This window comes from Pyxicephalus adspersus, chromosome Z (genome assembly GCF_032062135.1).
Source record: "Pyxicephalus adspersus chromosome Z, UCB_Pads_2.0, whole genome shotgun sequence".
Lineage (NCBI taxonomy): Eukaryota > Metazoa > Chordata > Amphibia > Anura > Pyxicephalidae > Pyxicephalus > Pyxicephalus adspersus.
In genome coordinates, this window is record NC_092871.1 from 78,051,582 (window position 1) to 78,076,486 (window position 24,905).

General features: G+C 38.1%; 1 protein-coding gene across 1 annotated transcript in view; it reads left to right on the forward strand.

Moving 5' to 3' along the window:
- Positions 1–24,905, forward strand: part of HMCN2 (hemicentin 2) — a 145,404-nt gene that overhangs the window by 20,072 nt on the left and 100,427 nt on the right. The window contains exons 5-15 of the mRNA XM_072429590.1: positions 4,419–4,590; positions 5,492–5,598; positions 10,409–10,529; positions 11,664–11,927; positions 13,057–13,201; positions 13,296–13,417; positions 13,991–14,257; positions 16,498–16,639; positions 16,977–17,104; positions 17,185–17,298; positions 18,585–18,734. Coding sequence (XP_072285691.1) covers positions 4,419–4,590; positions 5,492–5,598; positions 10,409–10,529; positions 11,664–11,927; positions 13,057–13,201; positions 13,296–13,417; positions 13,991–14,257; positions 16,498–16,639; positions 16,977–17,104; positions 17,185–17,298; positions 18,585–18,734 — 1,732 coding nt within the window. The remainder of the gene's footprint in view (positions 1–4,418; positions 4,591–5,491; positions 5,599–10,408; positions 10,530–11,663; positions 11,928–13,056; positions 13,202–13,295; positions 13,418–13,990; positions 14,258–16,497; positions 16,640–16,976; positions 17,105–17,184; positions 17,299–18,584; positions 18,735–24,905) is intronic.

Below are 24,905 nucleotides of genomic sequence, written 5' to 3' on the forward strand. Positions count from 1 at the left end.
CACACGGTCACATTATTGTGCTGAATAATCACATCCGCACCCCCCCCCCCCCTTGCTACCACTGTGAGATGACTTTGTAAATTTCCTTTTTTCCTTTTTTTTTAAATTTATTTTAAGAAAAGCAATCCTCGATTCTCTTAATACTTTTCAAACATGCTGTTGCTCTTAGTCTTTGTTTGTTTTAATTGCAAGTCCAGATTGTGATGTCAACCAATCCCCATACAAAATAAAAAATCATTGCCTGACATGATGGGATTTTTTGAAAATAATTAGACAACAGTTTATAGCGTAATTAAAATGCAGAATATTGTTTTAAACCAAATGAGTAATTTTTCATTACTGAGAATAACTTAATGTAAGTACCAATATCAATGCATTTTACAGGTTTAAAAAAGTTGCAAAATACAAAAGTGGCTAGATTTGATAATTTTATACATGGGCTCTGTTTTCTGTTCTTCAGTACTAGACCACATGCCTGACATCTTCTCATTAGGCAAGTTTATGGGGTCTATTTATAAAGCAGTGAATCAGACATTAACTGAAACATCTTCTGGTGGAGAATCACTTATTGCAATTGAAACACATAAGCCTGGAAGATAATCTAGGTGATCTGCCCCGATTAACTACTTATTTTCCTTCAGCTCTTTTTCCCTACTGATCTTTTTTTCCATTATTATTATTTTCAAGCCTCTTTCTTACAGCAGGAAAATGTGGTAAATAAAAAGTTTACTTTGCAAAAAACTTTATGCTAGAAACAACTTTTTAAAGTGGTTTGAAGCAGCACAAATTATAGAATAAAACGAATACTTCCATTTTATATTAAAATATTATTTTCTTAAAACTAACCTATTTTCTTTCATTGTTTTACATCTTTGTGTTTATAGTTTGCAAAGAAATTAAAAGGGTTTTAACAATATTACCCAGATAAAGTTAGATTTATCCACCTAAACTAATAATGTATTTCTTTGTTATCTTTAGTAATCAAAACATTTTTTCCTGAATACACAGGTCCATAGTAGAAATTTAAAAAGTTTGCTGGTCTAGAGCACTATGGATGCTATGGTGTTAGCACTCTCTTCTGTGTAGTGCTGGATTCTAGATTCAAATCCTGGGCAGGTCTCTGTCCTTACTCTGTAAGGAGTTTCATGTTCTCCCATGTTCACATGGGTTCCTTCTGGGCGCTTTGATTTCCTCCACAACTTCAAAAACATGCATTTAGGTTAAGGATGCTGGGTGAAATATGGATGTATGTATTAAAAATGCTCTGACCCAAAAGGAATTGAAAAGTAAATACTGGTTTGGTTAAGGGCTATACTCAAGAGCAAGGACTAACATTGTATCAAGTATTTGAGACTTAGATGAACATAAAAACCTGGATTTAGTGTTTTTTTTTTAAATTGTATTTTTATTGAAAAGTTTTATGATAGAGTACAGAAGGGAAGAAGGGGTTACACAAAGGGAAAAAACAATCATAGACCAGAACAGAACACAGCTGAATTACAAACATCCAATTGGCATATCGTAGACATAATATATAACATACACATTTATAAACATTTGTAAACAAAACAAAATAGAAAGGAGGTAGGAACAATTAAAACTGTTGTGACAGCCAGTAGGGGGACTGGAGGATTAGTCTGATAAGTTAGCATAATAACGGTCCCAGGCCTCCCAAACCACCTCAAACTTATCCACTGTATTTCTAAGGAGTGCCGTGAGGTATTCCATTAGACGAATCTCTTGTATCCGTGCATGAAGATCGCCCATGGAAGGAGGTATAGTCATCTTCCATCTGGTGGGGATCAGTGTTCGTGCTGCAACTAGAACGTGAGTCACCAGTTTGTGGGACACGTTTGGCATAGTTGGGGGGGGTTGACCTAGCAGATGCGTAAGGGGATCCAATGGGACCTGATGCTGGACCACAGCTGATAGTAAATCATTAACCCTTGACCAATATGGCTGGATAAGAGGGCAGAACCAGAATATATGGCCTCTGGGGTAAGGGACAGGGCCGTCCCACCAAAGATTGGGGGTAGGCCCGAACCCCCCCCAGGACCTCGGTGTACCCAGACATTATAGTGATAAAGCAAAACTGCACATATAACATTGCTTCAGGGCAAAACAGTCAGAAATACTGAATCCCTTCATATAGAAACCATAGTGAAATGCACATATAAAAAAAACCTGAGGATCAATAGTGTAATAAAGAACCCAATAGGAGTTACTATGTAGCGTGCAGTAGGACAAGCCACCGCAAGGCAAATGTTTGCGTTATAGAAGTACACATTAGGTATGGAAGCCGTTTAAAAAGGGCGACCAGTGCAGCTCTAGCATAAGAAACAAATATGGCATCTCAAAAGAAATAACAAAGGGGGCACCTGCAGGTCCTCAGTTCACTGCTTTAAGAGAACTAGCATCATAATGTGCAACCACAGCAGGAGGAGAACTGTTTGGTGTAGCAGCCCTGGGCGCCCCAAGATGACCACGTGCAGTGCAAAAGTGCTCACCGTGTAAGTAGAGTCATCCAAAGGAGCACCCAAGACAGCCCCAACAAAACTAGCAAAACTTAAAACATAAGAAAGGCACTTTGCGGGATACCAGTCCAAAGTTTCAGCGGTGATGGTTGGGGGAACGATCCGTCGGAGACGTGGAGCCTCGATGGTTGCCCCTGGCTCTCTTCCGGGATGCCACCGTCTGCCATGGTGGGGAGCGTGGTCGCAATAATTCCTCTCGCTCCCAACCTGGGAGTTTTAGGGCGGGGTATTCCCAAGGTACTACAGAATGAGGACAAGTCCTCCGGAGACCGCAGCGAGGCCGTTTTCCCTTCATGACGGACTGAGAGGCTAAACGGGAACCCCCATCTATATGGAATACAATGATCTCTGAGCACAGTCAGCAGGGGTTGAAGTAAGCGGCGTTGTTGTAGTGTTTGCCACGACAGATCTTGATAAAGTTGTAATGGGGCTCCATCGAATTCAAGGTTGCGCATGTTTCTGGCCGCAGACATGATGGCATCCTTCAGATCCGCATCCATTAGTTGGCAGATAACATCTCGAGGTCTGGCTGCAGTCCCAGGTTGCCTGGATGCACGGAATGCTCTGGATATTTGTACCTCCCGGGAGGATGGGCGCCCCAAAACCCTGGTAAAGTAGGCTTGCAGGACCGGTTTAAGATCAGGGTCTCGAGTCGCCTCAGGAAGGCCCCGTACCCTAATATTATTCCTTCTAGCTTTATTGTCCAGGTCCTCAAGCTTCGTTGTTTGCCCATGATCGCGTCTGCTGCTGTCTGGGATGCAGTGGATTGTGATCAGCGCCGGCGGAGGAGACGGATCAGACGTCCATCACAAAAGCCCGCCAGGCCACGCCCCTGGATTTAGTGTTTAAACTTCAATTTACTTTGGGAGTAGTAGAGAATGAGTGAAATCACTATTTTCTGTGCAAAACTCGGAGATTTATCTTTACCTCCTGTCCTGGTAACACAACAGAAAATCTTTGTTTGTATCTGTCCAGACACTCTTGTTTTTTGGTCCCTATAGAAGAATTTCCCGGATTAAAACAACTTTTGATAATTAAAGACATTTATAGATGGAGAATACACCAGGTCTTAAAATGAGACTCAAGATTTGTTATGTTATAGGGAACATTTAGAAAAGGTAATTGTTCTTATGCAGTGCAATGAAAACTGTATATTTTGTCTGGAATTAGTCCTAAAAATAAGAAGTGTGCTTCTTGATAGGTTAGGATGCCTAGCAGTCCTGTATATACAACCTCATAGCTGTATATCTGCATTATCAAGTCTAAAGGCTCTGCTGCCTCTGCAAGGAGATTCAGAATAAAATTTGGTGATGTCACCTCTGTCCAGGTGACCATTTTCTTTGCTGGAGGCTCTGACATAAGCAAGCAAAGCCCTGCCTGTACCAAGATGGCCGCCTTCACATAGAGACACAGTGGGCACAGTACAGAACAAGGAATAACAGTGCATGAAAAACAGAGACAATACCAGTGACTAGCATTTTTCCCGATGTCTGTCCTTTTTTGGGATATAGCTTCCAGAACATAGTACCTCTTTAGGGTAAACCTATGCTTTAATAATGAAGGTCAAAGGACCATTTCATTTTATTCCCTGCCTCCCAAGCAAAATATACGCACCGTTTCACTACTCCATCACTTATTTTAGCTGCAGGAAAAGAAGAAAAGCAGCCCTGAGTAAGTTGAAATCACACAATCAGTCATAGCTTACAGGGCTGATATTTTTCCCATCCCCAATTCTGGAACAGTCTCGTGCTCCTACCCTGACCGGAAGGTAACAGAAGGTTAGCAACATAGAACTTAGCCATATAGAATAATGTTTATACATTATATGTTTAGGATGTTCCATAGCCGCCAGTATTACTCTTGTGTCATCTTGTTTTATTCCAGGTTCTAAAGTGGGTAGAGGAAGCCATTCAAGCTTCTAAGGTCCATCTGCTGTCAACTGATCACGAGTCTGGAGGTGAAAGGCAATGGCAGATTCCATTTGATCCCAGTCTTAAAGAGGTTACCATATCTCTGAGTGGACCGGAACCTTTAATTCATGTCACTGATCCTGCAGGTAAAGTTTGCCTAAGGCTTTTCATAATTTGAACCACAAATACAACAATGTTTGTATATGGGAATTTTTTGGTACTTTATTCTTAGTCATACTAATGCACATAAATAAAATCTAATAGTTTATTAACAAATACAAAAAAGCATGAACATGTCAAACATTTGCATTGTTTACAATCATTGTTTCAATTTTTTTTACAATGGCTTCCTATAAATTAAGTCTTAGTTAAACTGTGTCAATATAGGTCTCTCTGTTCTTGACATGTTTTGCCTGATTGGCTTCATCAGAAGAACAAATTTAAAGGACCTTCATAGCACTTTCTAATCAAACATAAATAATACATATGATGTACAATCATCATAACATTTTCAACAATGTGATCATGGACCCTATACTTTTATTCAGAAATGCCATTTCACCAAACTTTTTTCACCAATGGTTTAATCTTTCTATGATCATGCATTAAAATGTCAATATATCAGTAAAGCGTTTTGCAAGAGATAATCTTTTATCTCTTCTGCAGATAACTCTTGCAGAATGCTTTACTGATGTATACTGATCTTGTCTACCTTATCAGATTCAATCGTCTACCTGGCATAGGCAGTGAACTTGAAACTCCTGGTACAATGCCTGACAAGTGACAGGGTCACTTTAATCATGTATCATTCCCTTTGCATGTTCCCTTTTCTATTTTTAAAGAGCAGGATTATTGTTTTTTTTTCAGTCTGCATGCCATTTCTATCTCTGTTAACTATAAAAATATACATTAAAATTCTTGAATTGAAGTCATTCTCCCTATAATCCTAATGTTCCTGCTTTGATTATACTGGTGTAATCTTCTTCCTGGACTTGGCTACCACTAGTTTGAGAAAGGCTTTGACCCTCCCTATTTCTCTCCTGGCAGGAAAAGTGTTGTCTGTGGGCCAGGGCCTGGAGGAGCTGCTCAGTATCCCCAATTCGGCTCTCGTTTTAGGACTAAAGCCAACTGTGCCTGGAATATGGGTCATCAAGGTAATGTTGTCTAATAGGAGCTGAATACTGCTGCAGAGAAATGTGTGTATAAGATATGTGTTTCCCAAAGCTGTCACAGTTACATTAGACGCCTGGGATTATCTAATAAGCAAGATTTCAAGTTGAGTGACCATCATAAAGCCTTCTATGAAACTTAAATATGATAATGGAATCTGTTTTGTTCCCTTCTTAGCAGTGGCATGGGGTCTAATGAGGACATAAGTGTCTAGACATGTGCAGTCATGTTCGGGTGCTTACAACTGATAAGAAAACATTTCCCTTCTCATTGGCTTCCAGTTATAGCAGAGAATTCTATGTCATCCCTCAACTCACAGAATGCCAACATGAGCAGCTGTTCACTAGTAATAGTCCAATACCTTAGGAAAGGACTTTAAAGGGTCAGTCTTTCTTGGACAGTTTTTTGAATTTTGGCAGATACTGCGGAGCTTAATTAACATCAGCAGAATAGGAAATAGATTTCAAATTGTTCTTTAATGAAAAAAGACAGCCTTAAGTACTTAATGGATATTCAAACCTAAACCCTTCCTTTCTCCAGAAGAACATTGCTGGTGTTCAGCTTTAAAAATAGATTGTACCAAAGTTCCATCTTTTAGGTAGACCCCAGGGCACAGTGAGAGACAGAACTTGGAGAAGTTCAGATGGAGAATATTCTGGTCTCTGTTTTGTTTTATGTTTGTATTGCCCTAAATATCCTGTGTTTAGGAATAAGTGGACCATTTTTGTATAACCGATTTAGTTATATATATACATGTAATTATATACATTGAAATAATGAAGGGGGGAGAACAGGTCCAGTTTAAAGGTGCTTCTGTAATTATAATGAGCCATTTAAAGCCAGTTGTACCCCCAACATTGACCAAAAACATCTTAATGGAAATCTAATTCCAAAATCTAATCCCAAGAAAATATTGCAGATTATCATTCATTAGATATGGTGGCTCCATTTGCTCCCAATTTTTAGCAATTACAGAAAATACATGTAGTTCTTCCCAGAAATGCAGTGTCCTTTCCCTTTGAGCTAAACTAAAAACACAAACATTTTTTTTCTTTCTTTAAACTACTAATCTTCTAAACAATTTTAACGACCACAACTATGGACTGTAACAAGCTGTATAGGTGCAGTTTATTTGAACTTCCCCAATAACATCAAAGTATTTCACCAAAACAGTGAAATAAAGTCTCCCAATTTTTGAAAGTTTTCATATAGATTATAATTAAAATGTACTCATCTTTTAACCAACAAAGTATTACATTTCTATAATTTTTCCTTCTGTCTGCCACCTAAATTGAGAAATGTTTTCTTCATTTCTGTCTGGTAAAAGATATGGGAATGTTCCAAAAAGGGTAAAATTAGGTGTTATAGGCTGCTTTTGTGGTAAGGGCATTCTATATTATGTGGACACTTGCAGGATTTACTTATGTTTTTTGTGTTGAGAGTTTGGTCCAAACACTAACAGTGTTGAGCTGTCAGTGCCAAGAACAAAGCACAGAACAAATCATTTATCAACAGGGGTCAATGAGCCTTTCAAATCCTAATACAAGTGAATTCACCCACAGCAGGATACTTTACAGCTCCACCACAGGGGGCAACCCAGATTGAATATCCGTGTCCAAAAAGCCTGTCATTATGTGCTCGCTTCTCTTTCTCTCAGGAAGGGTCTCTTTGAAGTCTGAATTAGGTTCAGTTTGTGGTTTTGTTTATTGTTTTTTGCTTTTCATTTCATTTCTCTCTGTCAGTTCTCTCATAAGTTGTAGGCAGGCAGCTCGTTTCCCTAATGAGGCCAAACCTCCAACAGATGAGCTCATTTGATTCTATTGCCTCACACACACCTGGCCAATCTTCTGTAGTGAAAGGACCTCTAAAACATAATTGAAAGTGTTACATTATATAAAGTGGTCATTAATAACAATCATAATTGTGCATATTTGGCACGGTGGTTAAATGGTTGGTATGCTTCCCCTTCAGCACTAGGGTCTCAGGCACAGATTTTGGTCTGCCAAAAAACATACTGGGAGGTTAATTGGCTGGACAATAAAATTGTCCTTAGATTGTGTTATTGTCATATGACTATAGTAAATCTATTACATTGCGAGCAGTGACTGTGGACTTTGTGCTGCATAGTATGTTGGCACTATAAAAATATAAGTTAAAAATAACATTCAAATGTAAATACATTTTTTTTGTGGATTGAGTACGAAGGGGATAGACTTCGTAAAGGCTTTTGAGTCTCTGCTAGGAAATCTATCTTTTCTTTTAATCTTCATGGTCATTTTCAATGGGACACACAGTAAAGAGAATAGTAAAATATTCAACTTCTCAACTTCCTAAATCATCAAGTTTCTTTCTTAGAACTTGTATACTAATAATTTATTATTGTATTTATTATAATATCGAAGAATAGGAATATAGGCGGAAACAAAAACAGCTAAACAACTACAAACCATTTTAACTTTTTATCAATTTTATAGTTAGTATATTTTTTATTTCATAAGTTACACTGCATACTATAATTACATGAAACCCATAGAATAGGTTAATAAAAATTGATTAATGTTTTGTGGATTTCCTTTTGGAACACCATTAGCAGTAAGGTCAAATTTGAATAAATCCTTAATTCATGCGTGGTTTATTTTGGACGTATTGATCCAGGTACACCAATGCAGACATATATTTTATTTATTAATTTATTTTTCCTAGTAGATGGTTCATTTTGTTCTTTTTTTTCCCTCTTTATCATTTTAGTTGTTTTTTCTTGTAATTTCAGCTAAGAATTCTCACTGATCTCCCAGGTTTGTTTATTAGTTAGAGCATGGTAAATGTTCAGCAGCTGGGATTGATTTGAGAATTAGAAGGCGCTTTTGTTCACGGCCATGACATACAATATTCCACCGTATACATTTACTTTCAGTATGTTGATGTCTGTATTTACATGGTGCTAACTGAGCTGTGTTGTATAAATATAATGTCATTTTAATGTAGTTGATTAGGGTAGTGAATCCTTCTTATGTTTTTGGAGCGATACTTTAACCTTCAACTTCCAATACTTGCCAACCAATATTTAGAGCAGTTTCTCAACCAGGGTTCCTCCAAAGATTGCTAGGGGTTCCTTGAGCAATTTGAATATGTTCATTTGAGGTGATTATGATATATAGGTGGCACATCCAAGTAATTATAGTCATGCATATATAAGTTTTTTTCACTTATATGGACTTTGAAAGCAACTTCCATCTACATGAATTCAACTTCAATTCAATAAAATCATAATTTTTTCAAACATTTAAAACATGACATGCGTCTATAACATTTTTCATCAATATACAATCACACAAATATTGTACATGTCATCTCAATTTGGATGCGTTTCGCTAATCAGCTTCAGCTCTCTGGAGACTAGCTTTGCAAACATCTGTAACATCTTTGAGGTGCTGAACACAATTTTGGAAATACTGAGGATATCTATAGCAACCTTTGAATACATTCAACATCTCCACTCCTAGACCCAAAGATTATCCTAATTTTTAACAGTTGAGATTTATCTTTTGATGTGTGTTGTCAGTCCCAAAAAAATTCCTGAGAAAGCCGAATAGCGAAATGCGTCAAAGTTGAGACGACATGTACAATGTTTGTAAATTGATCAGAAATGTAATAGATATATATCATATTTGTAATGTTTGAATAAATTATGATTTTATTGAATTGAAGTTGAATTTATGAAGATTGAAGTAGACATTCTTCTATATAGCCAAAACACTGAGAACCAGAAATTTATTTCAAGGGATTTCCCATGTTCCCCCAAGTTCAAGAAAGCTTTTACTAGAGGTTCTGACCTTTTTTTTTATTTTTTATGCATGCACTTGGTAAACTTATTATGGGAAATTCTTATCTCTCCATGTGTGTGAAAAATGAAAAAAGGTTGAAAAGGCTGATTTTGAGCATTGACAACTTTTACTGCAAATGCCATGCATTTACTAGATCTACAAAATGTATTTTTAATAGCACAAAAAGTATTTGTTATTTTTTTTAATAATATAATAAAGCCTAGCTATAGTCCAAAGCTGTTGGATTTTTAATTTTAATGCTGTCAATGTCTTTTTTCACTTGAAATTCCTGTCCCAGTTTTAAATAGAACAGGAAGAGAAAACCCCTTTTTTCTGACACTGACACAGTGGGGACACTGAAATCCTGCCAGAAGTTTTATTAGAAATGCATTGAAAATTGTATTTAAAAGACTTGGGTTTTAACATCAGCATAATTTTTACTGCCCAAAGACACAGAGTACATTTATACAAGGATAATAAAAAATGTTTTGCTTTTATGCATTGCACCATAATATAAGTGTAGGAAAGCCATATTCATCATGTTGCAAAGGGGACCCAACCTAAAGCTTAGGTGGTTCCATTTATCCCTCTATAGACTTTTGAACTTATGGCAGTTGGACATTTAGGACCTTGTTCAAAAATATGACTCAGCTACCCTAATATTTGAATGAAGTCTTATTTTTTAACAAGTTGTGCTTAAATGTGTTATTGCCCTCATCTATGGTCAAATAAATGGAGCAGCCTCTGCATACTGGCCATAGGGTGCTTAGGTTAAGGTCCCCAACCTATTGGTTCATCCAGCATGGACTGTCATAGTTGTGCTCCAGTTCATATCTTTTGAAGGTGACAATTTCAATTACCAAGCTGTAACATGGATGGTTTTTAGAAACTAGTCAAGAATGTCTGTGTGTAACTTCTTTTTTGAATCACTGGTAGAGGTTGCTTAGGTGTTGTTTGTCTTCTCTTTTAGATTGGCAGTGCTGGGCGACATACTGTCAGGATCACCGGGGTTAGCACACTGGATTTCCGTGCAGCTTTTTCTACAACCGCCATAACTGATCCTATACGAGTTATTGAGAGGCCCATTCAAGGTAATTCCAGCTGTTTTCTTCTTTCACAATCAAAGTGCCAATAAATGATGTTTTGCTCTCTTAAGATCTGGATAAGCTACTAATATATTTTATTTTGACTAATGAAGCTCCATACATCAGTTGCTTCAGCACAAGGTTGATCACCAGTCTGGTCTGCAATGGAAATATTTCAATGATTTAATAACTGGCTCCCACCTGCACCCCTAGATTGGAAGGGTTTTTTCCATCCAGCATTGTAATGCAATGTTTCATATTGTTGTCTGGGGAGATTTCATCTCTGAAAACCTGTAACAATAGAATAAAAATTGGGGAAGTAGTCATCTTCAGGACAGGAAGTCAGAGGTGGTAATACCAACCTTACCTAGGTGTACCCTTCCCCGATTTCACTTTCTCTCATAGTGATTTAGGTCCTAGCCTAAGCAGGTCTATATCTACAGTCTAATGAATTTATATAATCCCGGTAAATAAAATTGAAAAGCAAGAGGCATATTTACCCCTACCGCATATCCGGAGCTCCTTCTGGAGTTCTGGGAACTGATCAGGGTTTTGCTGGTACAGCTACTGTGTGCTTCTGTTTCTTTTTGGTCCAATCACAGGCTGGGGGCAGTGAGGTGAGACGACTAGTCTGTATTTATAGAATGTAGCAGAGAAAAGGTTACCAACACAAATCTGCTGTCTGGTGTTAGGGTTGTGTACACCTAGGATCAAGATGACAAACATTAGATTAATTTTGCATTTAGAAAATGTTTTTATAAATAAATTAAAATGATATGTTCCCGTTTTCTGGTGTAATTTACCAAGCTTATCATTATTTAGTGGACGCATATATAAAAAAAATTCTACTGCGTCTGTTATTTAACATAATATAATCAATGTGTTAGAACTTTGAGGGTAACATCTGTAAATGAGTAACCTTCAAACGGTACTTTATGTATTTCTTTCTCTGGCTGACCAGTTTCTCTAGAAATCCTGATTACTTTGGTATTGTGACATAGCGGTGTAAAGAACCCATCTTGCTGTTGTGGTCTCCATTTCATTTATACATTTTATAGCTGACTTTGTTTTCCATTTTTCTTCTATTGCTTACCATGTCAATAATCAATTGTGAGTGACCTTTTTTCTTTCTGGTTTAAGGCATTCCCATCTCTGCCTTGATAAACTGCACTGGCCTCTCTCCACCGGGTTTGGTAACAAACCTTGACCTCCTCCGCGTTTCAGGAGATTCGCACTTCTCTCTGCCAGCACATCGCTTACCATTTAAGAGTAGCAAACAACTCTGGACAGTTCCTTTGTTCCAGGCACCCCATGGAAGCTTCTTTTTGAAAGTTAACGGCACAGACCAAAATGGGCATCAGTTCCAGAGACTGTCCAATGTGGCATACACTAGTATAAAACCAGGTAAAGTGCACATCACAGATGGCAGTGGTCGCAATATGTTCAGTGTGTTTCAAATGTTGGTAAATGAAAATTCAACTAGTTTTTATTTAGGTAAGGTAGGTTGTGACTGTTTGTTGATTGAGCTTGGATTCAAGGTTTGTTTAAGATGCCTTATGTGAATTTCATTACAGCTGCACATAACATGCAGTTGACTTTCATAATCTGCATTTGACCCCCATCAAAGTATGCATGGGGAAAAACTGTTCTGGTGCAAACAAAAGCCCATGTAGATAGTGTGTGTATGTGTGTAGGGGGGGTCCTCCACACACAGTTTGGCAGTTGCAGCCAAAGCTTTTGCTTGGAAATGGACCTCTCAGTTACCCTTTGTATATTCTAAAGGGGAATCCACACTGTAATGTTAATTAAGCCTAGTGCATTGTTATTAGGAATATTTGGAATATGCTATTCCAAAAAGGTAACTGAATGTGCTCTGGAATATGAAAAAAATTAGGGGAAAATGTCTTCACAACAACATTTAACACGATTTTTTATCATTCCCATGTATAAATAATTTAAATCAGGGGTCGGCAAAGTTTTATGGGCACTAAGCCATTTATGAGGTGGGCGGGAGCACACTAGGCCAGACCTGCCCCAATGGCTCCGCCCACAACCAGGGAACTCCCCATGAACTCCCCCTGCAATGCATACGGAGGAGAGGGATTTACCCTCAGGGAGCTTTTCCTATTTACCGCGGCGGCGGAAGTATCAACACCGGCCGCTGTAGCAACTGAAAGGGGCAGCACTGCCGCTCCAGCGGATCTGGCTCTGGTAAAGGCCAGAGTTTGGCGACAACTGGTTTAAATCATACCTAATATGAAATTTGGGGGATTTTTTTTTTAGAAAAAGATTGCAGTAATATTTTCCATTTCCATATTTCTCTAATTTAATTTAATGTCTAATTTAATGTTAAATAAAGACACATTTTGCTTAGTGATCAACTAGATAGGGTAAAAAGTATCTATAAGATTTCTGTATACTTGATTGAGTTGAAAATAAAATGGTTGTAGAATGATCCAGTTTTACAAGAACCATGCGTAGTAGTCAATGCATGTATCATAACCTGTTTTCTTGTCTTCTTATATTTTGGCAGGTGTTCCAACTGTGTCTATGCCTCCAAACATTCAAGGCTTTCACCAACGGCCCCTGATGGTAAAATGCTCAGTTCAAAGTGACATCCCCTATAGGGTACGCTTTTCCAAAAATGGGGAGAGACTGGGTGATGAACTTTTCTTTACGTAAGTAGAATCACTCCTTATCCATACAGTGTTTTGCTTTGATATTTCTGTTTTGTGATGATGACTCTCATGTGTAATATTTACTGATCTCCAGAGAACCCACTAATGCCACGTATGAAATCCCATCTGCTTCTGCACGTCATGAGGGTCTTTATCAGTGCACGGCCATTAGTAATGCTGGAGCAGGTTTTGCCCAAACCCAAGTGGTCGTGGCAGGTAGGACTCATGAAACATAAAATTATCCGGCTTTGTCAACAGAAAGCAACGCTCAGTATAATGAGTTTTTTTATCCTAAAACATAAATGATTTGATGAAAAATCAAAAACTTGATTTCATTGTTTTTTTTATTATGCACCTTTTTTTTAATTTTAACTTGGTAATCCTGTCTATACCATACTTTGTATCCTACGGTGACAACTCTCTCAAACACATTCATTGTACTGTATACATGGAGGAATGGTGTTATCACCTATGGCTGCTCTCCTGATTTGGGCAAACGTCTCCTCATCTCCATAACCTAGGGTGAAAGGTTGCTGAAATGTGTTTAGTTCACCGCACAGAAAAAAAAAATGACATAGTATTTAAAAAATTTATAAGATGATTTTCTGTTATTGTAAAAAACAAATGCTATTTAGCATGCAAAAAGAAAATAAATGCACACATCACAGGGAGCGAACACTTATACATTTTAATTTTATTTATAATCAACCGATTGGATTGCTTGCTTTTTTTGTGCATAAAGTAGAACTGTGACTGTGGAATTTTTACAATATCTCTCTCTATTTGCAGATCCTCCTCCTACAATCTCACTCCACCATAATGTCACGGTTTCACTTGGTGAAGTGGCAATCCTGTCCTGCCACGTGCTGGGAGACGTTCGCTACAACCTAACCTGGCAACACGGTGGCAGGGCACTAGAGGAGGGGCGCCTGGTAATCCTGTCCAACTCATCACTGCAGATTCACAATGTTCAGCCTGAAGATGCTGGGAGGTACCAGTGTACTGCCAGTAACAGTCATGGCATCACAACAGCCAACGTCTGGCTTTCTGTACAACGTAAGAACTTTGTGTTTTTCAGGATTATGTGACATTTATAAATATGTGCTGATTTATTTAGGGTTCTTGTATAAACAGCATCTATAAAACTGCTCTGCATGACAGTAGCTAATTAGTTTCTTCCGAAGCAGCTCATAGACCTGAGAGTCACAATTTCAACTGATGGTAGCAGGCAGATGCCAACAGTTAACAGTTCCTGGAAAGAAACATGTGTTTATTGCAAATCTTTTAACTCTACTCCCTAACTCTTGTCTCCACTGATATAAGCTTGTAGACTGACAAAGCTAGTTTATGGTGTGCTTTGGAGTGTGTGCCAAATTTTCTATCCTAAGGGAGCTTTAATTATTACTACTACAAATCTGCCCATGGCACAAGTCAGTGGCGAGGGGATTGGTACCTCCTGCCTGATCTTGCTTAAGGAAACAATTGATTGGCTAGGTTTGGTTATATTAGTCAATCTTGTTTGCTTTTCCCTGAGACAACCAAGTTTGTCAAATGCAAATGTACACCTATGTAGGACAACCCATTTACTGGTAGCCAAGGTTTGAATCCCAGCCATCTACAATAAAAATATGTAGGCACCTTACGGGGTCAGGTCACCCAAAATTGATCTAATAGATTTTGGTAAATGCCTAAGAGATAAACCTCTGGGCAGCATCTTTCTATCTCTTGGGAACTCTATTTTTTAGATCTCTGGTCGGATTCAATATCTGTGCACCTTTTGTGCCCATTATAAGGGCTCAAACCATAACTTTTGGTTTAATTTTTATTTCATAATTTTAAAAAATGGAACATTTAGAAGAGAGAGAACACAGAAAGTTCCAAAGTTCCTTGGTGGTCAAGAATTATGGCCGAAAGATTTCACTGCTGGGAAATTTAGGGCCTAGAGGAAGCCTGGGGGGATAGTAAGGTAGAACCAGGGGATAGTATTAGGTAGCACCAGGGCTTCTTTTTTCATTGAAAGCACTGGAACAGAGTTCCGGCACTTTTTTTCGTCAGATTTTCCAAGTCCGTAAACAAGTCCGTGATGGGGAACAGCTGTCAGTGAATAACACAGCTGAGCCTGTGAATACAGGCTGTGCATGCCTGCTTCAATTCTGGACAGTGGCTGAGCAGCCTAAGTGATTTGGAAGTGTCATCACATGCAGCGAGAGCTGCATGACCTGTGACAACAATAAAAGTTGTTTAAATGTGCATGACCATTTTCTGCGGACACAGTGATTTAGAGCATTCTACAGTTGCTTGCAAAGCTTAAAAAATAAAACTGCTGTGTTAAAGCTGAAAAATGCGGGAAAAAGACGGGTAAACGCTTCCATTGATTTCAAAATAGAAAACGTAAAAACATGGGAAAATGCGACATAGACATTTTGCAGCGTTTTGAAAGCAAGCTTTAAAACGCTATTAAAAGTGCACAGTAGGAACGTTTACATGTGTTTTATTAAACGTCCGTGTAGACCCAGACTAAAGCCGCGTACACACGTGCAATTTTTGTTGTTGGAAAGGATCTTTCACAATCCTTTCCAACTACAAGGGACAGCACGATGCATGAACGGTGCTGTACATACAGCACCGTTCTGCTCTATGGAGAGGGGAGGGGGAGAGCGATGGAGCGGCACTCTGCTGCGCGCTCTCCCCCTTCCCTTTCATTAGGATCGGTCGTCGTTCATCGTCCGTGGATCCGCCAGGACGGTTGTTCGGACGATGGACGACGCCGACTGTACACACGACAGATTTTCGCCCGATATCTGGCCGATGCCGATTATCAGGCGATAAAAATCTGACGTGTGTACGCAGCTTTAGACTAATTTATACATAAGATTTCAAATCTGTTATAACGAATAACAATGTAATTATTACATTGAATAAAAGTTCATCTCTTACTAAAGTCAGACACAAGGAAATCTTAAAAATATTTAAAGCAAATAACTTGCTTTTTTTCTTTTTTTGCTAATATAAAATGTGGGGAAACAATCTTTTTATATTTGCACTGAATATCTTACAATACAACTAAAGTCAGGCTGAAATAATTCCACATAATATACATGAAAGTTCGGTTCCAACTCCTATTTACAATTTTCATGCTTACATATACCTGTACTGATCACTTGAAAGGCACCTGGGGAAGCATGTATTTCAGCCTGACATGGAAACTATTACAAAAAGTTAATGTTTGTTTGCATTAAATATTATAAATCATATTCAAATACACCTATGTTTGTGATCTTTCTGTTGTGTTTTAGAGCCTCCACGTATACAGATTGAATCCAGTTCCAACCAACTGTCCCACGGCGGGGAGGTGAGGATCCAGTGTGATGTATCGGGGTACCCTGAACCTCAGATCTCCTGGAAACATGGGGACACCTTCCTCAACAATGACAGCAAGTATGTCACAGCAAAATATAAATTAAGTTAAATTGTAAAGGAGGAAACTGGGGAGTCTGATGAGTCCACAGAGAGGCGATGTAATATCACTCAGTCACCAATTACATAAAGAAAACAAAAAAAAAAATGAAAATAAATATCTCATTGGTTGGAGATACTACAAATTATTCCACAGTTTCCAATTCACGAACTGTATACTAGATTGTATTTTACCTTTTATAATGAAAGCTTTAGTTTATTTTGAGTAAATACTTATGCTAAGTTATTGTTGTAACATTTACCTAAAATAATCTTGGTGTTTTTTTACATTTACATATCGTTTTCCATTATAACATAGGCACACAATCATTGACGGTAACATCCTACTGATTAGAGATGCAAACCAGGAGGATTCTGGGAAATACAGTTGTGTGGCTTCAAATGGTTTAGGCAAGGATGAGCAGTCAGTAACCCTAATATATACCGGTAAGCATTTAGCTTTGAAATCTTGAGTTGTTTCGGTCTTTAAATGGAATACTGGAATAACTGGCATTTGTACTTTGCAGAACGACCTAAAATCACTGCCATAAAGCCTTTACTGCAAGTGCCTGTAGGAGAGGACGCTGTATTAGAATGTAGAACTGAAGGGCTCCCTGATCCACTAGTCATATGGTATAAAGGTAAGAACTTTTTTTTATGCTACAGCAGTAATTTAGTATGCATATATGGATATGAATACATATGTGCATAAATATTAAATGTGAAAAGTGTGCAATGTGATGCCATATAAATGTGAAGTGCTACAATATGAATACAATAAAACCTATACAAGTCTGTGCAGTCCAGTATGGTCTTAAACACAGAAATTGAAGAAAAGTTTCACTCCTCTGGACTGTTCTAAACTCCAAAGATAGCATAAACCCTGTCAGACATGATGGATAAATGACACATGTTCTGCTCTTCCCTTGTTCTGCCACGTACATGAATATGACATCATATACAATTATACTTTTTAATATTTACCAGGTGTCAATCAGGATTCTTGTGATGATATATTTTAAGGAAGGCAGATAACAAAGTAAACACTTACTGCTTAAAAGAATAATGTTAAGTAACAAAAAGAAATGCTGACAGAGCTGTGGAATATAATGCCAATTCTGTATTTTTTGTAAGCTGATTGTCTTGCCAATGATGACATCTGCCACTAAGAAGAACACAGAGAGGCCTCCAACTTTGTTTGGAGTGGTATTTAAGTTAAAGACTGTTATCTTAACCATGAATCTGAAAGAATGGTTACTAGATGAAAAATGGTGGCACTTCCTTTTGAAACACTACTTCTATTTGCCAGATACCTCTAGCTTAGCCACTCCACTGAAGAACAGTTCAACATGGCAAATTACTTAAGTCTTTGCTCTAAACTCTCCAAAGATCACTTTGACTACCAGCAACCAGCACCAGGACCCATCTTGTGTTAGAAAAGCCCTACACAACCTTGTCAAATGACTTCTTGCTCATTTTTTCCCAAAAGACCAAACAATACTTTCTTCTGCTCAGTACTTGTGCTGCCCTTACGCTAAGCACATATGCTCAACTATCTGATTTGACATCCTGGGAGCTACTTAGCCAACTTCCTTCTCACCTTCATCAGAAAAAATGACTTGGAAGAACCTGTATATTTACCCAAGTCTATGGTGGAGTGCTTTGGGCATCCTCCAAGTCAACACATACCTACAGATTCTCCCATTACCACTGTAACAGAAGTGATGTCATGCATCAAAATACACAAAATACTTAAAAGATGTTCATTATCTGTGGCCATTGTCATTTCACCCCTCTGGGACAATAATGAGTATGCTATTCTTGTACCACGACAAAAGGTTCTGTAGCTATTATGGATAATAGAAAATATATTATATATTATGTATAATAGAAAAATGCTAAATTTATATTGGTGGTGTTATTTCAGGTGACAAGGAAGTAACAGGCCTTATTAGCGGATCCCATGGTGGCACTCTGACATTGAAGGAAGTGGCAGTAGAGGATGCTGGGGAATACACTTGTGTGGCTTCTAATGAGGCAGGAACAGCATCTGATGTAATCCAAGTAGAAGTTGGCAGTAAGTAAACTTTGATATTCTTAATGCCTTAGCCTGATTCATGTGTATTGTGTATTTAATACCAAATGTATCTACTTTATTATCTTTACTTGCACAGCTAGCTCAAGATTTATAAAACCAATACTATCTCTGGTTAGTGGACATTAAAGGGGATAAAAACAAGTAACACATTTTTTCTATATAATTTGTAAAATCAAATGCAGGTCACGCTTATACAATCTACAAAGGAAAGGATCTTCTGATACATTTCTAACATCTATTTTTGATGGCGTTTCAATTTCAAACTGTTTAGACATTTATGCATTTAAAAAGGTTTCCAGTCCCTTGGCACCCCCTCCAAACCCCATGCCTAGGGCTGCTCATCTTTGTAACATTGTTAGTGAGGACTTTTCAAAGCCTTCTCTTAAAGCCCCAAACATTACAGCCTCAGTACTTTGAGTTCCAGAACTATATATATTAATTTTCTGCTCTCCCTCAGTGGTAGAGAATGAATAAAATTCCTCTATTGAAGTGGAAAATACCTTCATCCCTGAATAAAGACTAATTTGTAATTCTCCTCTCTCTGCATTCATGAATGATTTTGGGATGCTGCTGACTCTGACCTGGCTGGATACACTTTTCTGACTTCTGTCTTTCCTTCGGGGTTCAATACTTCTCTTCCACCCATGAATTGTTCATGGTACTTAGGCTGCTCTTGTAATCTTAGGCTTTAAAGGTTATCTGAAGATAATTCCAATGCTCTGATCAAGACTTAAAAAGTGAACAGTATAAATTTTTCTAAACTACTATGACACGCTCTATAAACCACAACTGAAACATGGAAGTCCACTGTGAATCTTGTGTATCCACAATGGTTGTAACACATGGAAAATACTCTGGACTAGGGTGGAGGAATTTTGCAGAAATAATTTTAGCTTAAAATATTTAAATATAATTTTCCAATCAGTAAAAGTTTGTTGAAGTGAGAAATCTCAATTTTGGTCATTTTCTAATTTTCTATAAAAAAAAGTTCTAAGCCTTTTCCATTTATTTAAAGAGTGTATTTTTTATTCAATTTAGAATTCTTTGTGACTTGTTAATCTTTTTTCTGTTTTCAGTTGCTATTTGTATACTGCTGCTTTAAATGTTTTACTTTTCACTGCAGATTTTTTTTTTTTTGTAAAAAAATAAAATAATGCAGCTTATGAGGGTTCCTTTGTTACACATGGGGCCTAATTTATTAAAGCTTTCCAAGATGGGAGAAGATAGACTAACATGGGTGGACCCAGGTGATTCAGCAAATCTGAAATGGATCTGGTCCGGTATTGGAAAAAATTGCCAATTAATTAGCAAATTATTTTTAAGAAATGCATTCCAGAGTCTATCTTTTCTAGTCTTGGAATCATTCATCATTAATCATTAAATCAGGCCCATGGTGGTGAGGTCTAGGATAATTGAAGGAGACCTCCATAACTCTCAGAAGCCTTTTCAAGCCCATTATATCTTAAAAACTATAATAAACTAAACTATAATTGGTTTTGGTTTCACCCTTCCTCCTCAACTCCAATGCACTTCACCAAAATAGCAAAATTAGGCCAAAATCTTCTGATTTTTGCAGAAATTTTGGAAAGCTGAAGCTACTTTGACTTCCAGATATCAATTTAACTTTATTAATCAAACAAAAAAATTTATCTTAGAACTACCAATCAGATTCAGTTCTGAAACTGATACCTCCAGAAAGGATGTAACACGGAATATTTTTCAGGAAGTCAACCCATCCACCCCGCATCCAGGGCCCCATGGGGACTGGCCGTAGGGAATCACAGAGAACTCAGATTAAAGTAAATTAGTGAAATCTTTTGGTTTAGGTAAGGTGCTGCATTTTTAGATAACAATAGAAGTTCACTATTTGGCTCACTGTAAAAGTAAATCTGCATTCACATGCTAGTATGTTTTTACCTTTTTCACAAATATTGCATTGCAAACGCAATTATTGAAAGTTATTTTTATTCTTATTTATTTTATCTACCTTTATGTTATTACATATATTATATAATTTCCCAAGCACTCCTAGTTTTAAAACTTTTCTCAACCCCTGTCACTTTTGCTCAAAAGCTTGACCTTCGTGTAACTGAGCTGAAAACTTCAAATGAAGGCCTATAAAGTGAATAAAAAGGCAATATAAACACGTAATACTTTAATTTCTTGTTTAGTACCACACAGAATACATTTTATAGAAAGGTTTCATTTAATTGAAATTTAATTACATTTTTTGCAATGCATTTGTGTGAACAGGTGCTATTAAAAAAGGCACACTTATTCCCTCGGTACATCTTCCAGCATCAGGGATCCTGGACCCATCTAGCTGAACAATGAAAAGAGAAGTAGCACAGTACTGAGCTCATGTGTCAATATGCACGCTCTGTCTCTCAAATCATCATGCTTCTTGCCAGCTCATAAACTGGCAGTTGTCCTGCTTCTTCATCTCACACTCCAGTCTTGTTGTACAGGGACTGCAAAAGGCTGATATTAGGTCTAATTAGGATATTTTTGTGAAATATTTTATTGTGTTTTTAATAATAACATTGCATTATATTAAGTCTTTTAAATCTGCAGTTCAGCTTTAGTAAAAACTCCCCTGCAAGGTCTCTTTGACCTTCTATTTTGTCCCAGCATCAGAACAAGGAGTTCTGTTCATTTTGCTTCTATGGGTTTTAAAATCAGCCTCTATTGTGGCAAAAACAACTGCATTAATAACATTATCTTTGGAGGAAATCTATTTATGGTCCTCATTCTGGCTCAACTTTACAATGTGAGGCTGGATGTTTTAGAACATTTTATTGCATTCTGCCTTGTGCTACCAAAATGACAGGGATGTCAAAGCTTCATTCTCACGGAAGGATTTGGACATGGCCTCTGTCTATCTTCCGCCTATGTAATCCCCTGACAATAACACACATCTTACAGCCTTGTTCCTGTGTCTAGTCCACAAGGTACAGCTGGAAAATGCTTTAAAGCCTGGAATGGTAGACTTGTAACGGCTTGATGAAAGAGGAAGCTTAGCCCTGGGGGGGCGCCCAGACATTACAGGCCCGCTAGGAGAAAAAGGGGCCAGTTGAAAAGGACATGAATGACTCAACAGGCATTTGAAGACTTCAGACAGATCTGGAATACATTGTTTAACCAAGATATATTATTATTATGAGTAATTGAGTTTTACAAAGAAATTGTGCTTTGCATGGGGTACATATTAACACATGGGTTTCTACTGATGGCTAGAACCCCACTTGTCTATGGCTGGCTATATCTAAGCAAAATCAGTTCTCCCACTCCCTCCTTTAAAACCTAAATTCCAATCTTGCATATAACATAGCACTACCCCTTGGAGCTTACACAATCACCCACAACCAGTGATGTCATGTGGAAGAAAAGGAGAGTCATTTGGTAATTAATGGTGAAATGGCCTTTTTTATATTACATTGGAAAAGTATTCCTTATGCTGCTGGTTAACAAAGTGCCCTCTTACATTAGTGACCAACACAATGACCCCAGTGGTAGTCACTGGAGAAAAGCCCCTTAGATTCTTGGTCAGCGAGAGAACAACCTTACTTTGTTGGTCATTGAGAGAAGGACCCCCTTGTACTGGTGGTCAAAGCAAGAAGAATTGGCAGACAATGGAGAGGGCGTTCTTTCAATTAGTGGTCACCTTATATTGGTGGCAATTAGGAGAAGTCAATGGCGAGGGATCCTTTCTGTTAATGGTCACCTTAGATTGGTGGCCATTAGGAGAAGTCAATGGCGAGGGAGTCCTTTCTATTAATGGTCACTTTAGATTGGTGGCCATTAAGAGAAGTCAATGGCGAGGGATCCTTTCTGTTAATGGTCACCTTAGATTGGTGGCCATTAAGAGAAGTTAATGGCGAGGGAGTCCTTTCTTTTAGTGGTCACTTTAGATTGGTGGTTATTAAGAAAAGTCAATGGCGAGGGAGTCCTTTCTATTAGTGGTCACTTTAGATTGGTGGCCATTAAGAGAAGTCAATGGCGAGGGAGTCCTTTCTATTAGTGGGTCCTTTCTATTAGTGGTCACTTTAGATTGGTGGCCATTAAGAGAAGTCAATGGTGAGGGAGTCCTTTCTATTAGTGGTCACCTTATATTGGTGGCCATTAAGAGAAGTCAATGGGGAGGGATCCTTTCTGTTAATGGTCACCTTAGATTGGTGGCCATTAAGAGAAGTCAATGGCGAGGGAGTCCTTTCTATTAGTGGTCACCTTAAATTGGTGGCCATTAAGATAAGGGTTTTTTTTACATTGTGGTTAGCAGGAAACAGACCCAATTACAATGGGGGATTAGTGGAAAGGATACTTCTACATTGGTGGTTATTAGGAAGAAATGGAATAAGAATTTGCCCCTTGCTCAAGGAACCTCTAACATCTTCTAGGGAAAGGTACATTTCTGCTATGGTACAAACACAGAAACAAATATTCTCTAGTATGTTATGTGGCTCAAGCTAGACATTTAAAAATATCAGATTTTCCCTTTTTACACTGCATCTCACTTGCTTTAGATAGCTGCCATTTCAATTCAGTTCTTCGGTCTTCAACTGCCATTTTTCTGTGTACATGGGAGCAGTGGTGCAGCTACAGACCTATGGACTCAGGTGAAAAATATGGACATCTTTGCAACCCCCCCCATTGGTTGTTATCCAGCTAGAGATGTCTGGGCTTCAGTGCTTTTTTTACAAGACCCCTACCAATGAGAACAACCCCCTTCATATCAGTCAGCCTTCAAATCTGGGCCCCCTTTTTACATCAAAGCTCCTCTTTTTAAATTAGCGTCCCTCTTTCAAATCAGAGTCCCCTCCTTTCACATCTGGACCCCCCTTCCCTTTTCATATCAGAATCCTCCCCACTTTGCATTAGATCCTCCTTTTTTATACAGGAGTCTCCCATGTAACATCAGTGTCCTCAACTTCACATTAAAGTCCCACCTTTTTATCAAATGCCCCATTTAACTTTAGAGTCCCCTCTGTACTCCGGAACCTACACCCACATTAGGGGCCTCCCCAGACCTCCTCACAGACCCTCAACAGTTCACCCATGAGTGTACTAGTGTGGTCAGGTCAAAGAGAGAAAAATTCAGTTATAAGTGTTCTGGGGTACTATGCAGTATTTTTGTCCCTTATGCTGTAATCCACTTTCACATAAAGGAATTGATGAGCTGAACAGTTGGCTGCATAGTGGCTGCTAGAGTTTCATACCAAATTCCTTAACCCTTTCATGTCCCTTACCACTCTATATCCATGCAATGTTGCACCTTTAATGCATTATGTATGAGTATCAATGAGAAGTACCTGTATAAATTTATACACATTTGGTGTGCCATGCAATCCCCCCAATTGAATATGATTGCTAAAATTGGGATTTGTTTAAAATCACATTTCATAAAAACCCACAGATGAAAATAGGACAATTAAATACAATAATATATAACCAAGTAAACCAATACCATAAAGGGCATAGTAACAGGATATCTTGGGTAATGAAGCTCCCTGCTCCTGATATCTTTCATTTGTCCTTCTCCCTTCAAAATCATAGCTCTGCCCAAAATGGTAAATGGTCACTGAGACACTGTGAACTACCCATACCCAATACCCATACTGCTCCACTAAGAGACTATGTGAATATGGAATACTTGATGTATATTGTATAAGGGAGTGACAAGGGAGAGACAGCACCAGCAAACCTAGAGCTTCACATTGAGATGGCAAAATTCATTTAAGGTTCCTATGGCTTCCCACAAAAATCCCTATTACAGAAAGCAATGTTATTGAATTAAAGTTACTGTATACTTGTAACAATCAAGCCATTCAGAATCTTTCAGGGGACTCCTATGCTGACAATTTTTATATTCTAGCTATAACACAAACTCCTTGAAATAAATTGGGTCATGATACACAGATCAAGAGGTTTAGTAATGAGCTTGAAGCTCATCCGGCATCAAATTCCATCTTGGAGAAACCCAATTTGTGCAAGGATTTTATATGTTGCAATGAGACCAGACAAGGTCCTGGAAGCCTCATCGTTGTTGAGTGAATTTTGGGCCAGTTTACCTTGTAGCAGCAGAGACTGGAAGATGACATGCCAGCCATTGCTAAGTGTTAATTGGCCTTTTGTTATTATTGTGCCTGGAAG